The sequence below is a fragment of the Aedes aegypti genome, chromosome 1 (genome assembly GCF_002204515.2).
Source record: "Aedes aegypti strain LVP_AGWG chromosome 1, AaegL5.0 Primary Assembly, whole genome shotgun sequence".
NCBI lineage: Eukaryota > Metazoa > Arthropoda > Insecta > Diptera > Culicidae > Aedes > Aedes aegypti.
Window position 1 is genome coordinate 101001761 of NC_035107.1, and position 17167 is coordinate 101018927.

General features: G+C 39.0%; 2 protein-coding genes and 1 non-coding gene across 3 annotated transcripts; 2 read left to right on the top strand and 1 right to left on the bottom strand.

Moving 5' to 3' along the window:
• Positions 1-385: 385 nt before the first annotated feature.
• On the bottom strand, positions 386-1417 carry LOC5567925 (trypsin alpha-3). The gene is made up of 2 exons (XM_001651901.2): positions 1292-1417; positions 386-1236 (listed from the first exon to the last, which is right to left on the bottom strand). Exons 1-2 carry the CDS (start codon positions 1320-1322, stop codon positions 434-436), a joined length of 834 nt encoding a protein of 277 aa, XP_001651951.2. The 5' UTR covers positions 1323-1417; the 3' UTR covers positions 386-433.
• Positions 1418-1488: 71 nt separating this feature from the next.
• LOC5567924 (anionic trypsin-1) lies at positions 1489-2521 on the top strand. The gene is made up of 2 exons (XM_001651902.2): positions 1489-1627; positions 1686-2521. Exons 1-2 carry the CDS (start codon positions 1591-1593, stop codon positions 2471-2473), a joined length of 825 nt encoding a protein of 274 aa, XP_001651952.2. The 5' UTR covers positions 1489-1590; the 3' UTR covers positions 2474-2521.
• Positions 2522-7670: 5149 nt separating this feature from the next.
• On the top strand, positions 7671-7742 carry Trnaa-agc. The gene has a single exon. It is a non-coding gene; the product is annotated as a tRNA-Ala (tRNA).
• Positions 7743-17167: the final 9425 nt, after the last annotated feature.

The following is a 17167-nucleotide window of genomic DNA, read 5'->3' on the forward strand; positions in this document are numbered from 1 at the left end:
GTCGCTATCTGTGATCCCTATTTTTGATGTTGTGCGATAGAACTATTCAAATTCCTTTTTTTTTCTATCAGAAACTAGATGATTTCCTTAAGGTGTTCATTTTACCACCCTTTCCCCTAGTGATCTAGTGATAACAGGCCGTCCTCCACTGTATGTAATTAGCCCACTGAATTCTGCCGTATTTTACACACTCAACAATATTCGCTTGATTATAACCATGCATTTGAACAACACACCACTTTCTAATTTCCGTTAAGAGTCGCCGGCTACTCGTACTTACGATTCTTCACCTCTATTCATAATAAATCAATTTGAATAGCATATCAATAGACCCCCATATCTAACACACGTTTCAAACTTTCGGACAAACATAAAATACTTTTGCTTCGAATAAATCCAACTTTTTTATTTTACTTATTTATCCCCTCAACTCTTACCAAATCGGAATCGGCGACGAGCCCCCCAGAGGAATATCCTGTCGGTCAAACTGCTGCCTAATCCACGCTGAGAAATAACGAATCTGCGTGTAAACTCCGGGATTGTTGGCCTGACCGCAGCCGAATCCGGTGGACAAAAGCCCAGCCAATCGACCGTCGCAGAACAGACCGGTTCCCATGTTGCTCGCGCAGACTCCCGGTCCAGTTCCGGTAACGCCAGCGCAAACCATCGACTCGTCGATGCGGCCCAAGTTCAGTGCCAGCGCGTTGCAAGTGTCTCTGTTCAGGATCGGAGCGTTGATGAACTGCTGAAGAGGATTGGTGGTGGCGTTGTTCCATCCGGCCGCCTGACATGCCATTCCGTCGAAGGGAACCTCATCGCCCAACAGAGCAAAGCCGATATTCGGAGTGGCAACCATCGGTGGCAGGAAGCTAGACGTAGTACGAAGCACGGCCAAATTGTTGGCGAAGGTGAACGGATTGTACTGCGGGTGCACGTACACTGCGGAGACTCCAATACGGGGTGCGGCCAAGTTCAGCTGAAGCGCCCCGGACATAACGGTGACCTGATTCGGGAAGAGCAGAGTATTTTGGGCCGTAAGGACGCACCGTGCTGCCGTCAGGACATGGTTTTCGTTGAGAATGACGCCACCACAGAAGGCATTGTTAGGCGTGGGAACGCCAACAGCGACTACGGAAGGGAATTGTCCCAGGACGGCATTGGTCCCGCCGCTGATGAACGGTTCGAAGGGATCGTACTCCTCGTCGGTCAGCTGGTAACCATTTGCGAGGGAAAACGCTTAAAAGAAGTAATGTTAGGAATGGATAGTTCGCTTAAGGTGAACAGAACTTACCAAGCAGCAAAATTGCAATCGTGGACTTCATTCTGGTGGACTGCGAAGCATACTGAGTGGCTGGATGCAACGATACTACCGAGGCAAGCGTGCTATCTCAGAGCCGGGATTAAGAGCCATTCATTTTCGGGGATTTTGATCAGATTTCCTAGCAATGTGTCAACGGGCCTGTGGTGAAATCAAAAGCAAATCAGTGCAAGCGATTAGATAAGGGCACCGAATTCGGAAGCAAAGTCGCGCTGCTCACCTGTCAATAATGGCAGTATCTGATTGCTTGCCGTGTCGATAGGGTTGAGAAAATGAAGTTGTTACTTGTTTTGTCGGTGGTGGCCGCTGGTAAGATTTGATGTGAAATGGAACAAAGGGGGAGACAGTTTGAACAAATATTTTTCAGTTGCCTTTGCTAGCGAGGATGCGTCATCTCGTTTGACTGGCGGTACCGTAACTCTGCCTGGACAGTTTCCCGCAGCGGTCAGCATCGATTCTCCGTACAACCTGCACTGTGGTGGAACCATCCTCAACCGTCAACATGTACTGACTGCGGCCTGGTGCGTCATGCACCCAACCTCGTTCTCCCTCGTCAATCCATTCTGGTTACGCGTCATCGCTGGTGATGTTAACATAGTGCCAGCTTCTTCTCGACGCGAAGTTCGCAATGTGACGCACCTCTTCGTGCATCCGAACTACAACAGATTGACCGGAAACAACGATCTGGCTGTGCTTCGTGTCAATACCATGTTCCCGGAAATCCACAATACCATTGACTCAGCAGTGATCAACACCAGGATTTGGGCGGACAATACTCAGTGCCAGTACGCAGGATGGGGTGCCAATACCAATGCTGTCAACGCTCCGCTAAATCCTGTCCAGCGAATGGTTGTCGCTCCCATCCTTCCAACGGCCCAGTGTAACGCAGCTAATGTCCACGGAAACCGTGTCCTGTCCACGATGTTGTGCGCCGGGTCCATCACTGCCGTTGCCAACACCGTCTGTCAAGGAAACATCGGAGGCGCGCTCTTCTGCAATGGCCAGCTGACCGGAGTGCTCACATTTGGACTTACTTGCGGAGCTGCCAACAACCCCGGAGTCTACATCGACGTTAGACAGTACCGAGCATGGATCGACAGCCAGTTCACCCGCACTGATAATCCAGCCCCAGGATGGGTCCCGAACCCTTTGTAAGTTAAGCATGATGGTTGTTTTTCTGAATAAAGTTTGTTAACGTTAAAATTGTTGTTTTTCTTGGGACACAATGACATCACAAAGGCAAAAAAAAACTATCTATTCATTTATTTATTTGTTATTTATTTATTATTTTAGTCATCTGACAGTAGTCTCCATGAAGTTCTTATAGACTAAAACCTTAATGCTATCAGCATTCTAGATCTTTCCAGCCTTCTTCTGAAAGAACTAGGCTTCTCTCCAAAGTCAAACAAATTATCCACTAAAGAGAATGTTCGGACACATGAGGTGAGCGGTTCATGAAAACTATACGATGTTCGGTGAAATCTGGCCATCAATAAAGAAGAGGACCGCAGCAGTCTACCAATGGCTCGAAATTCAATGCGGGACAGAAGTGCTGAAGCGTCAATCTCACCAGTCATAATCTTAGCAACAAATGTGGCTTGCTGGAGCTGTCGAAGTCGTTGCAGTGTATCGAGTCCTAGGAGCGACCGGGCATAAATCTTTGTTGATTGGGTAAAATGTAGCTCTTGGTAGCATTAAGGATGACATTGCTCACAATTATTTCGAAAAGCTTCGATCCTGCAGATAGACTTGTAATGCCTCTATAGTTCCTCACATTTCTTATATCTCCTTTCTTATGCACAGGAAACATTAGCGATTACTTCCACACAGCAGGAAACTTCTTTTGCTCGAAAGATTTATTGAAAATATGAGAAAGCGGGGAAGCCAAAGATCCAGCGCAACGACGATGGCTGGTACTACAGTTGTAGTAAATTAATCGATTATTCCGATTAATCAACTCACTAATCGATACATGTCTCGCTGAAATTTTCGAAATTATCGATTAGCTGACATCGATTATTTGTCGATTATAGCATGAAAATAACAAATTCAATCTACTGTTATGTATGCCATCAAAACATTGTGTTTTGTGCGCAAAAATAACGTGCTGGCAATCTTAAAAACACGAATTATGATTAAAGATCTCTGTAGTTACTTGTTTTGATAATCTCTGTGGGTTTATCCAAACAGGTTTTTCAAGATCATCAGCGCGTTTTTTTTGCGCTGTATATAGTTCTACTGTCGATAGATCTGTGTTCATGAGCTGTGTAAATACATATATGATTTCAAGGGTTGTAATATTCGTATTACCGTAATAATCACGGTTTTCACGAATTTCATCGAAAGCAGAGTTTCATAGTGATTGTATATTCGTGGATTCACCATTGACAACCTTTAACAATAATTTATTTATCTTTTTATCTTTATTACCGAGATTTTAGCCATGGGCTGACAAAAATTTTATTTCATATGGAATAATTGAAAGCAGTATTTCTCAACCCCAATTTCCAAGGGTTGTTTTAAGGAATCCCAGGTAAAATTCCGGGAGAAATCTTCAAGAAAAAACTTAAAGGAACACGGGAGAACATTCTAGAAGAATTCCTGGAAAAATATCTGGCACAAATCTTTGGGTACTTACTTGATACTTAATGGGCTACAATCCGCTACCTTGAATCTACGCCAAATGGATAATTCTTCTCCACTGGGCTCGGTCCTGAGCCAATCGCTTCCAGCCACCCTGAACGTTAAGTGCCCTTAAGTCCTCTTCAACTGCAAAAGGCCAACGTGTGCTCGGCCTACCACGAAGCCGACGGCCTCGTCCGGGTTCTCTACTGAATATTATTTTAGCTTGTCGTTCTTCCGGCATTCGTACCACGTGACCAGCCCAACGCAGCCTGCCGTGTTTTACACTTAAAAACTCCAAACGCTTTCCGGTTGACTTCTTTTAACGTCCAGGATTCATGGCCGTATAGAGCAACCGGAAGGATAAGTGTCCTATATAGCGCGACTTTTGTTTTCGTCTGCAGGCTACGGGACTTAAGTTGGTTATGGAGCCCGTAAAAAGCCCTATTCGCAGCTGCAAGACGCCTTTTCTCCTAGCGGGTGACATCATTATCGCGCGTCACTAAAGTACCAAGATACACAAATTCTTCCACTACTTCAAAATTTTCACCACCCAGCACCACTTCACTACCAACGTCACGATTGGAACCACGCTGTCTACCAGCGATCATGTACTTAGTTTTGCTGGTGTTGACGGTAAGTCCAATCCTCGCTGTCTCCTTTTTAAAAGGCACGAATGCCTCTTATACGGCTCGACGATCAATTCCGATTATATCGATATCGTCCGCAAAACCCAGGAGCATATGCGACCGGGTGACGATGGTACCGCTTCTTTGCACGCCCGCTCTCCTCATAGCTCCTTTGAGAGAAATGTTGAACAAAAGGTTCGAAAGCGCATTTCCTTGCTTCAATCCATCTAAGGTTACGAAGGAGGTTGAAGTCTCATCCGCAACCCGCACACTTGATTTCGATCCATCCAACATTGCACGAATCAGTCTGATTAGTTTCGACGGAAAACCGTGTTCTACCATGATTACCATAACTCATTTCTATTTACTGAATCGTACGCCGCCTTGAAATCAATGAACAGATGGTGAGTCTGCAAGTTGTATTCCCGGAACTTATCAAGGATTTGTCGCAAGGTAAACATTTGATCCGTCGTTGATCGGCCCTCATGAAAATCAGCCTGGTATTCGCCGACAAAGAACTCCTCCAGTGGTCTTTGAACAGAACACGCGACATTATTTTGTACGCCGAATTGAGGAGCGTTATTCCTCGGTAATTGGTGCACTCCAATCTGTGGCCCTTCTTATACAGAGGGCAGATGAGCCCCTCCAGCCAGCTAGCAGGCAATTCTTCTTCCTCCCATATCCTTGACAGAGTACGGTGCAGTATTTCATACAGCTGCTCACTACCGTGCTTGAAAAGTTCGGCCGGGAGCTCGTCTTTTCCAGCAGCCTTACAGTTCTTCAACTCCTTAATCGCTCTTCTAACCTCATCTAGCGTCGGGGGCTCCACAGCTTGTCCATCGTTGCTGATGATTAATCTGTTCTCAGACGCGCTCGTGTTCTCTCCATTCAACAATTGCTCGAAGTGTTCCTTCGCGGTCATTGCACATGACGGGAGACGGCGCAGTTTTTCTCCGTACCCCATTGACAGTTTCGTAAAATCTCCGCATATAATTTTGTTCCATGCTGTTTTGCGCCTCAGTAATGATGTCTTCTTCATACTGCCTTTTCTTTCTGCGATGAATTCGTTTCTCGGCTGCTCTAGCTTCCTTGTACCGCTCTCTATTATGCAGGGTACCAGACACTAACATCCGGCTTCTGGCAACATTCTTCTCATCCGTTACATTCTGGCACTCCTCATCAAACCATCCGTTTCTGGGTCGTCTCTGAGCAGTACCTATCACCTCTCGCGCTGCTGTGCTCATCGCACCGTGGCACATTGGGGAATTCCGAACCCAAAGGTGGAAAAAATTGATAAATTTCACAATAGAAAGATAAAAAATAAGTTTTATACGTTATTCGAAAGGAAATTTTCTCAGGAATCGATTGGTGATGGTTTCATGAATGTGGGGCCACTCTGGGATAAGTTATGGTGCCCGTTTTGCCCCAATTCCTTGAAAATTTTAGATTTTCATGTTGTTTTGAGTAAAACTATTTTATTGTGGAGATTATTTCCCATGAAATCCATCATTTCTTGTCCATTCAACAATGTTTCACAGAGAACGTTATAAAAAGATGGAAATTTAGGGGATTATGGGGCCAAATGTACAATGAAATATTTTTGAAGAGGAATTTTTGTTTTAAATTTTTTCAACGTGTTTTTTTATTGAAATAAATTTTAAAATAGTCTAATAATCATGAATATAGCTTGCAGAAATAAGTTTTAGTAAAATGTGTAGAATATGTATGATAATTATGTATGCTCTATGCAACATATTGTGAATAATTTACCTTCTTATATCACAAATTCCAAACATTTCCAAAAGATGTGCGATAGTTTGGGTAAACGATATTGATCTAAATGATCGATTGCCGTTAGCCTCATTGATAGGAGATAGTGGGAGCATATAGTTTTTTGGCTATTTTTGCCCCAATTCCCCTGAACACGATTTCTTTCGTAATTAATTCAACTTTTTTCCCAAATCAAATTTATTGTGTACTGAATTGTTTATTCTGTATCTGATTCAATATTTAAATCATAAAACATAGGAGAGTTTTGGGATCTTTTACACATAAACAAAATAATAATAAAATAAAAAAATCAAAAACGAATCTATCAAGAAATCATCAGCCGTTTTTTCTGATTGCAACAAATTACTCAGGATCAGGTTAGTTATTCAATTATTACTGAAGCAATTTCGTGAGAATCAAATTGCATTTTACAAGAAATAATTCGGGAAATAATTTTGTCTTTTTATGGATATTTGGTATTCAATATTCCAATTGCCATCATATGCTACAGAAAAAGTTATCATAAAAGTGATAATGCAGCTGATAATTATGCTCAATTCTAAATTTTTCCAAAATCAATCATTCATTTCGTTAGTATAATTAATAGTTACTATGTTTGTTATGTTGCCTCTACATTTGCTGTTAACAGATTGCTTGTTAGTTGACATCAATGTTCCTCATGGTGAACCATACTTTGTTAATATTGTAAACAGTAATTATGGTTACATCTGTTTGACTGAATTGGGTCCAAAAATGTTTAATGAATTCTTGTTTTTATTTAATAATACGAAAGAGCATGTTATTGCAACTACTTTAGCAAGTTTTCCAGCTCAAATAACGGCTATAACATTTTTAAACTTCAATTTTAAAAATGGTTCCAAATATGAACCTTGACACTTGTGATCTTGTTTGACATTCACTTTTTCGACAAAAATGCCACAGGGCATATAGTTTTAACACAGGGGTTGTTCCTTTCTGACATTTCGGAAGGGTCACGGAAAACAAAATATACCCAACATTTGAGTTTAACCCAAATGGTGTGACAAAATCTCAAAAATCATAAAAAAATGTTTTTTGTACTTAAACTAATGAAAATCATTTAAAAATTGAGTAAACATGTGTTTCTGCCCTAAACTTAAGCGTTTGGTACTAAAATTGAGACAGGGCTTTAGGACCCTATTTCAAGCATGTTCAAGAGCCTTCTAAAATGCATAACATGAAGAAATTTAAATTAATTTACTCATTACGCGTGGTAAAGATGGACAAATTATGGGTGAAAATATGAAAAAAATCCACGTGCTCGCTGGGATTTGGACCCAGGACTCTTTACGGGCTCGGTAGCTTAGTTGGTACAGCACTCGTCTAGCATACGAGAGTCCTGGGTTCAAATCCCAGCCGAGCACGTGGATTTTTTTTCATAATTTCACCCATGATTTGTCCATCTTTACCATGCGTAATGAGTTAATTAATTTAATAACCATGCGGATTGGATTACCGAATAGCTCAATATAAGCGCCAATTTATTTTGAATTAAGCATTATTATGTACTACATCTTCAATCAAAATATGCCATATTGAAATATATAGAAGACTTTGTTTGTTTATGATCCCTTTTTCTGTAGTAAGGTGCAGACAGAGCTACTTGGGCACTTCCACGCAATTTTATTCTCATGAAATTTCTTCAAAATGCAATTTTATTCCGATGAAATTTCTTCAGGCATAATTGTGTAACTAATTTAATTCTGAGTGATTTGTTTCAATCAGAAAAATAAACTGCAGATGGTTACTGAATGGATCCATTTTTGAGTGTTTTGATTTCTTTATTGTTTTTTTTTTATTTATGTGTAAAAGATCCCCATAATCGCCTATGTTTTAGGATTTAAATACTGTATCAACCACTGAATAAACAATTTAGTACATAATAAATTTAATTCGGGGATATCTGTTCAATTAATTATGAAAGAAATCGTTTTTAGGGGAATTGGGGCAAACATAGCCAAAAAACTATATGCTCCCACTATCTCCTATCAATGAGGCTAACGGCAATCGATCATTTAGATCAAAATCGTTTACCTAAACTATCGCACATCGTTTGGAAATGTTTGGAATTTGTGATATAAGAAGATAAATTATTCAAAATATTTAGCATAGAGCATAAATAATGAGCATACATATTCTAAAAATTTTAATACAACTTATTTCTGCAAGCTATATTCATGATTATTAGACTACTAGATTACCCGACGTGGCTAGCCACGTTCCAACGAAATTTCGAAGCGAAAAGCTATGTATGATCAATGACAAGATGGACAAAGGAATTTCTCTGTTGATAACTATTTAAGTGGTACCGTAATCCGGGGTAACATTGATCAGCGGGGTAAAATTGATCGGAATGGCTCATCTTGTTGAAAGTTCAAATAAACATAGGAGAAGGTTTCGACCGTGATTGTTTTAAATTTATTGTTGTATGGCTATATCGGTCATGCGACTCAAAGGTAAAGGGAGTCTATAGAAGCAAATCTCGCATAACTTCTGATCTCGCCCTAAAAGCCATTGGTAACCATGTGTGTAGCACGTTGTTTCTGAGCATTTGAATGTATTTTCATGTTATTTAACAACGCTATGGGGAAGAAAGGATCATTATCTACCTGCCCGTGATGTTGGTTTGGGTGCTTATTCTTTCATTTGCTCAGAAACAACGAGCAACACACGTGGTTACCAATGGCTTTCAGGGCGTTTTCTCAGAGTATGCGAGAAATGATGGAAACGAATAGGTGCATAGGCGTCGCAAGGGAGCGACAAGATTGAAATTTTATTAGGTGGTGAAAATTGAGCAAGCCATTTTAAAGTCAGTAAGCATCGAAGCGTCCTGTATTTTGCCTAGCTTCTCTACTGGAAAAGGGTTGGCTCAAAGCTTTGAGCTTTGCTACCAACACGAAGCTAGGCAAAATACAGGACGCTTCGATGCTTACTGACTTTAAAATGGCTTGCTCAATTTTCACCACCTAATAAAATTTCAATCTTGTCGCTCCCTTGTGACGCCTATGCACCTATTCGTTTCCATCATTTGCTTCTATAGACTCCCTTTACCTTTGAGTCGCATGACCGATATAGCCATAGAACAATAATAAGTTCAAATAAACATTCATTGATACAACATTTTCGAATCATGAATGGTGCCTTTCTTATATTCATGAGATTATAAAAATTAAAGTTTTTGTCAAAATTGCGTTTAGTTCGTGCGTAAATTTATCAGCTTATTGAAACTTTTATAAGTTGATTCAATTGGGGAACATTAACTAATTACTATTAAGAATGTAGAATTACCTTAAGAAAATGCCTACTTTCAGGCGTATTCCGCGGTACAAGGTGTTTTTAATTTTGAAATAACTCAAAAAGTAAATGACTTGTAAGGGTTTGGTTTTCATTTTCGGCTTCAGGGGCCATGATTTTAGTAAGTAACGACATTCTCAATATTACCGAACGTTGTTTACTTGAGTGATCAATGTTACCCCATATCAGCTGAATGAAAAAATCACTTAAAACATTTATTTGAACATGCTTAAATCTTTCGAAAAACAAAATGAAGTATATAGTCAGGAGCGGTGGGTGCCAGTACTTGTTTTAAAAATATAAAACTTGTAACATTCATATTGTAAAATGACAAATTTAGGAAAAACTCAAAAAAATGATCAATGTTACCCCGGATTACGGTATATGAATAATAAGCTGAGAAGCAGACTCTGTTCCAGTGGAGATGTAATGTCAGATGTGGAGAATAATAGTTACAATTGTATTAACCCTAAAGACGTCCCGCTGTTGTATTTTATACAACACTGTTGAAAAAACCTCGCTCTTCGTGCACAACAGTAGCGTGGTGGTTCTGACGGTGGCAAACCGCGCGACGACTGGAAGGTTAACATGACCCGACATCGACTCGCATAATACTAATAAGCGTAAAATCGCCTTAATTTATGCTCTGACCGTACTCAATCGAGCACGTGGCCTTAATGCTGTTGTAGTGTTCTGAGCTGAAATAACATCCTTAAATGCTGTCGTAGTGTTTCTCCTGTTATGAATCATTTCTAAAGTTCCAGAAGATTCTATGAATTTAGAGAGAATAATCTTACCGAAAACTTTCGAATATTCTGCAAATATCGAGTCATCGAACAGAAATGCTTTGGAAAGTCGTTTCAGGGGACCAATATGGTAACCATTAAGTTTTCGTGTGCATCCTTGAGTCGATATCGAGGTATGGAACATAGACTCAAGATGGTTTCAATTCCAAAAGATAACGTTACAAAAAAAAAGTAGTGATCAATTTGCCCCAGATAACTATAAAATTTAGTATGCTTCCATGAATCGATTCAAGTTCGATCAAACTACAATTTGCTTTTCTATGTTTCACCGACCATGTTTGTAAAACCGAAAACGACAATGTTGGAAAGTTCGAGAAAATTCTACGAATTGGGGAGAACAATTTTTCCACAATTTGCAATTGTAATGTTCTAACATTGGAATTGACTGTTGTAGTGCTCAATGCAACATTTCGATGAAACATTTCAAAGCGTTACTGACAGACAGACAACTCTGTGATTTTATATATATGATGATGATTTTAAAATTTATTTCAATAAAAAACACGTTGAAAAAATTTAAAACAAAAATTCCTCTTCAAAAATATTTCATTGTACATTTGGCCCCATAATCCCCTAAATTTCCATCTTTTTATAACGTTCTCTGTGAAACATTGTTGAATGGACAAGAAATGATGGATTTCATGGGAAATAATCTCCACAATAAAACAGTTTTACTCAAAACAACATGAAAATCTAAAATTTTCAAGGAATTGGGGCAAAACGGGCATCATAGCTTATCCCAGAGTGGCTCCACATTCATGAAACCATCACCAATCGATTCCTGAGAAAATTTCCTTTCGAATGAGCTATAAAACTTATTTTTTATCTTTCTATTGTGGAAGTTATCAATTTTTTCCACCTTTGGGTTCGGATTTCCCCAATGTGCGTGGATAGACTCCCACAGATTGTTGAGGTTGTCGCCTACAGTCACCCCACAGTTATGGTAGCACACAGATATAGATCAAATTTGGATTAAAACGGAAATATTTCATCAAATGCAGTTGCTTTTACGCAGAACCCATTTTACATACGTGCAACATAAATCTGTACAGCATCGCAATCAATTGTAATATGCTTAAGCATATTGTTTCAGTCCGTAGGAAATAAAATGTCAACCGTATTCCCAGAAGCGTTGATTCATAACTGTGGGGCATTGAAACCCATACCACAGTTATGAATCAGAGATACCGTAATCCGGGGTATCATTGATCAGCGGGGTAACATTGATCGGAATGACCCATCTCGTAAAAAGTTCGTATCGCCATTTATTGATGGAACCTTTTCAAATCATGAATGGTTCTTCTCTTTCTTATATTCATAAGTTAATGAAAGTGAAGATTTTTGCGTAAATTGCGTTTACCTTATGCGTAAATTTATCAATTTTTCGAAACAATTATTTCAATGGGTAAGGATGACACTACCGAACATTCCTGTCTCACATAAGTTCTGCAAACGATATGAGCAAGGAGAATGCGGTTCTTACTAAAAATGGCATCGCCGAAAACGATTCCGTTATCAAAACTTTCATAAGTATGCTCAATTAGGCAACATTAACGAATTACTGTTAGGAATATAAAATTCCCTTAGGAAATTGCCTACCTTTAGGCGTATTCCGTGATTCGAGGTGTTTTTAATTTTGAAATAACTTGAAAATTAAATGACTTGTAAGCGTTTGGCCTTCATATTCGGCTTCGGGGGCCATGATTTAAGTAAATAACGACATTTTCAATATTACCGAACATTGTTTACATAGGTGATCAATGTTACCCCATATCAGCTAAATCAAAATATCGCTTAAAACATTTTTTTAAACATGCTTAAATCTTTCAAAAAACAAAATACAGTATGAAGTCACAAGCTATGGGTGGCAGTACTTGTTTTAAAAATATAAAATTTGCAACATTTGCATTTTCAAACAAAATATTTGAAAAATATTCAAAAAAAATGATCAATGTTACCCCGGATTACGGTAAGACGATTCCGAAACAAACGCCAAAACGTATGCTTTCACTAGCACACCATTCGTTTAAGGCTAAGTAGCCCGTCATTCGTTTTGGTAACAATGATTACTTTTCAGCTTGCATATCAAAGTGATAATACTCAGTCTTGATAGTTTATATTGACTTGAAAAAGTATCACTGTACGCGCTAACATGCATAAAGCATGCTGATGCTTTTTCAGCTGTGTCAGTGCAAAACCAACTGATTTTCTTTGATTCGAAATCGTGAGCTGAATTAGCAACAATCATCAACGACGCGTACAAATTTCAATGACGGCCTACTTCGCCTTAACTCGCAGATAAATTGCTGTTATAGTGTTTTGATCCATAATATGAGTCAATTTGATCCATAATAAGGATCCTCTTCTCTCACTGATCCACATCTGTGGGGTGGACATCGTTTGCAATATCTATCGAAATCGACACTTTTTCGTAAATAACCGGGTATTTTGTGTTATATTCTCAAAAACAACTATATTCTGCAGTGCCAGGGAAGTAATTCTATTTTGTACAGCGTCACCATGTTTTTTAATCATATTTTGTTCTGAAAAATGACCCTTTGTTGATCCATAACTGTGGGGTGACTGTACCTTGTATCCCCTTATCATCAAGCTTCCGGCGGTACTCGTCTGCTACACTTTTTGTTGATAAATGCTGGATATTGAAACGCAACGGTCGCTGTGTTCTTGTGTTCGCCACGGTAGACAATCGTGCACGAATTTTACTAACAACGAGATAGTGATCAGAGTCGATGTTTGGGCCTCTAAAGGTCCTCACATAGATGACATCCGAGAAATTGCGACCGTCCACCAAAAGGTGGTCTATTTGGTTGAAGAGTTCGCCATCTGGATGCATCCAGGTGTGCTTTCGGATGTCTTTGCGAGCAAAATAGGTGCTGCTGATGGCCATCCCTCTAGCTGCAGCGAAAGTTATTAGTCTTAGGCCGTTGTCATTGGTGGCGGAGTGAAGGCTCTCCGTACCAATTATTGGGCGGAAAAAATCCTCTCTTCCGACTTGAGCGTCCCCAGTAACAACTTTTACGTCATGTTTTGGGCACTCTCCTAAGGTCTTATCGAGACAGTCATTCAACGCATCCTTCGTGTCGTCGGGTTTATCGTTTGTCGGCGCATAGATGTTGATCAGACTGTAGTTGAAGAATTTGCCCCGTATCCTCAATACGCAGATTCGTTCATGAATCGGTTTCCACCTCATAACACGCTTCATATGCTTCCCGATCACTATGAATCCGACACCATGCTCTGCCTTATCGCTGCCTTTATGGTAGATGTTGTATTTGAAAGCTATGTTGGCGACGGGATCCACCGCCCTGAATTCACGTTCTCCAGTTCTAGGCCATCTTACTTCTTGAATAGCACTCGTCCGGGTTCATTTAACGTCCTGACATTCCAGGTACCGAGTTTCCAATCATAGTCCTTATTTTGTTGCCAGGTCGGTTGCCGAAAATATCGTTCGTTATTTCTCCTTTCTCCATTTTTCGTGGTAGGTAAGGAATCCGATATGCTACCTTAAGTACCAGGGTCGCGAAACCTACATCACGATGGTGAGGCTGCTACCAGGTGTAGCTTAGGTGTAGCTGACGTGATACAGCATTTCATACTCAGCCGATGGATACCACAACAGACGCTGTTTGAGCCGCACCTGCTTGGTGGACAGACGCTCGAGACGCACCGGGTCACTCTAGCTGATGTCAGAAGGACAACAGTGCCCAGGCTGCACTACCAGCTAAGTACGCAACCCTTAGCGGTCTTTGTCATCGTTTGCAAGAAAAATGTGATTTTCTATGGAAAATAAGTCATGTCTCGATATTTACCCATTAATCAATAGTTTAGTCATGAAAATGAATAGTTTTCATAATTGGGGTCAATTTGTAGAAACATTTCCAATCGATTGGTGCAAGAATCTCGTAAAATCTATCCCGGCGTTAGTATGTTATTAACAGTCAAAATCTAATAAGTTTTCGTAACGCGAGCGATTTTCGAAATTGTACCCCACTATGTTGCCGTAAGACATTATCCAACGTCAAAACGAAATTTTCTTAACTAATGTTGATAAAAAAGCTTCAGGTTTTGGACGAGAAGTTTGTCAAACAGACATGCCGATATGTATGAATATCGAGAACGTTTAAAAAGCTGATGCAAAATCCGATGTATAAAAAAACGTTCAGTCGGCTCAGCATGTAGCTGAATTTTATGACATCCAGAGAGCACTTGAATTTCCGGATTCTTTCGTTTTTAATGTTCACAAATAAAAATTCTAGGAAAGATTAAGGGAGATGGTAGTTTGGTTTAAAATCACAAGTTTTCGCTTACAATCTGGAATTGCTTTAATACTTGCAATGCTTCGACCAACTATTAATGATAATCGCAATGCTTCTTACTGCAACTTATTGAGCTCAAAGATTATTCTGTGCCTTGGAAAATTTAAAAACGTATTTGAGAAAAAGCTAGGATAAATTTTTGAACAAACTACTAAAAATATAAATTTAATGCTGATATCGCTTATTGTAATCCCGCTTAACCATTTATATATTAAAAGTACCGTCAAACGGGGTAACTTGCAACAATTTTCAACTTCTAAGCTATATGGATGAAAAAATTGAGTATTTAGATGAAACAAAAACCATCTAGTACCCTAATCGCCACGTGAAGAATACCACGCGGTATTAATTTTATCAGTATTTGGTTTTCTGTGATCAGGAGAGACGAGAAATATGCATTTTTCATGCTACCTCTGATGTGGGGTAACATGCAACACACAGTGCTACCTGAAGTACACTATTGAAAACTTAACCTTTATCGTGTTATAATGATCATTTAAAAATTTTCAGCAGTAAAAACATGACAATAATCAGAAACAGCTACTGTACTCTTAGAAAACTAATTATTATTGATTGAATAATGAGTATTACACCAATTTGATTGAAAACTTCATTGATATTGTATAGGGTGTCCACATGGGGAAGTTCTAGCAAATCATAAGTCTTGGCAGTTATTGGAAAGCAATTAAAACGATTCAATGCGAATTTCTACAAATAAAATTGTACTATAGGTTATGCTTTGCATACATTTTTTTACACAAATTCAAATCAAAGCGACGTATCACATATTGATATGTATGTTCTAAAATGGTATCTGTTGGTGTTCTGACACAACTTTTATCATACTCCATGCAGAAAATTATCAATGGCAGATCTGCAAGTTAGTTTTTATACAGATTTTCAAAATTTTTCATTATTTTCATGAAGAAAATAAAACTAAATCTAATAATAATGCGATTCATGTAATATTTTCAACATTTACTACCAAACGTGTATTGAATTAATGGCGGTACACACATTTTAATGTTAATGAATCAAATTTTGCCTTTTCATGTGTTTTCGATGATAAACGGCAAGAAATATCAAACAATTGAGATCAAAATACCTGTTGCAAGTTACCCCACAATAGTAGTCAGAAACGTTTTTGAATTTTTATAGTGTTCAAGCATCAAATTATCAAAAGTTTTATATTGTCAATTAGTACACTATTAAGTACTGTAACTGATAGCAAATGCCTTGAATGAAATATTTCTACCGTTTGTGTGGTACGCGGAACGTTTTTCAGCATAAATTTCATGCAATCCAACTTTTAATATGATTTTCAACTCCAGCAAACCAAGCAATAAGAAACTATACCCAAACCCTCATCAAAATCTACTGTTGTATACCTGAGGTCAATAAATGACGGAAAAAGTTATAAAAATTTAATTCAATGCTGAACGAAACGACAATTCGGTTACATGTCGAAGTGTTGCAAGTTTCACCCCTGTTGCAAGTTACCCCGTTTGACGGTATTGCAATTTTCACGAAAGATAAAACTTTCATGGCGAAATTGAGAAGCTGCCAATAATGTACTGATGGTACATTTTCAAACACCATTTACCATTTATCCTTGATTTTAGTCACTGCCAGCTGATTTTGACGCGAGAACACGATCAGCTGGAGCGTGAGAACAATGACGATGACTGTAAACATCGGAGCACCAGCTGGTTTTGTTGCGTAAAAAAGACCAGCTGGTAAGTTGAAAACAAATAGAAAATGGTAAACACTGAGCCGGCCGGAGTTAACTGTCATGAACATCAGGATAATTGCATGGGCGGCGGTGATCGAAAAGGGACAGCGAAATCGAAGGTGAAATCTGAGATAGACGAAATTCAGATCACTTAAGTCTATGTGGTAAAAAAATCGCAATACAATAAGGTACCGTGGGGGAAGTGTAGCAGTGGGGTAAGTAGATCATTCGTCCGTAATAAGAATAAATACTTTAATATTCCGAATGTTTTCACACCTTTGCTTCATTTTATGTTATATTCTCATGTACACACTGATACTACACGTGCACTAACACAAGTAAACTTGTTGACCGCAAAAATCAATTCATTTCAAAGTTTTTTTCTGTCGATAAAAATTCCATTGTATCTCTGCCTAAAATCGAATACTATTAGTTTTTTCAACACATGATGAGCATTTCAGTTCTAATTGTATGAATCACAATGAAAAAAATGTAATTTTTGTAAATAAATACAGATATATTGGTCATGGTACACTTACCCGCACTTTTTAATGGGATGGGGTAAGTGGATCAACTATTGTTATCAAATATTGGCAGACTACTTACGCGGATTTGAATAA

Bases quoted from the DNA above. Each gene is read 5' to 3' on its own strand.
- LOC5567925 (XM_001651901.2), bottom strand. From the start codon at position 1,322: ATGAAGTCCACGATTGCAATTTTGCTGCTTG. The intron at 1,237-1,291 runs GTAAGTTCTGTT...ACTTCTTTTAAG, and splicing joins GATTGCAATTTTGCTGCTTG to CGTTTTCCCTCGCAAATGGT.
- LOC5567924 (XM_001651902.2), top strand. From the start codon at position 1,591: ATGAAGTTGTTACTTGTTTTGTCGGTGGTGGCCGCTG. The intron at 1,628-1,685 runs GTAAGATTTGAT...AATATTTTTCAG, and splicing joins TTTGTCGGTGGTGGCCGCTG to TTGCCTTTGCTAGCGAGGAT.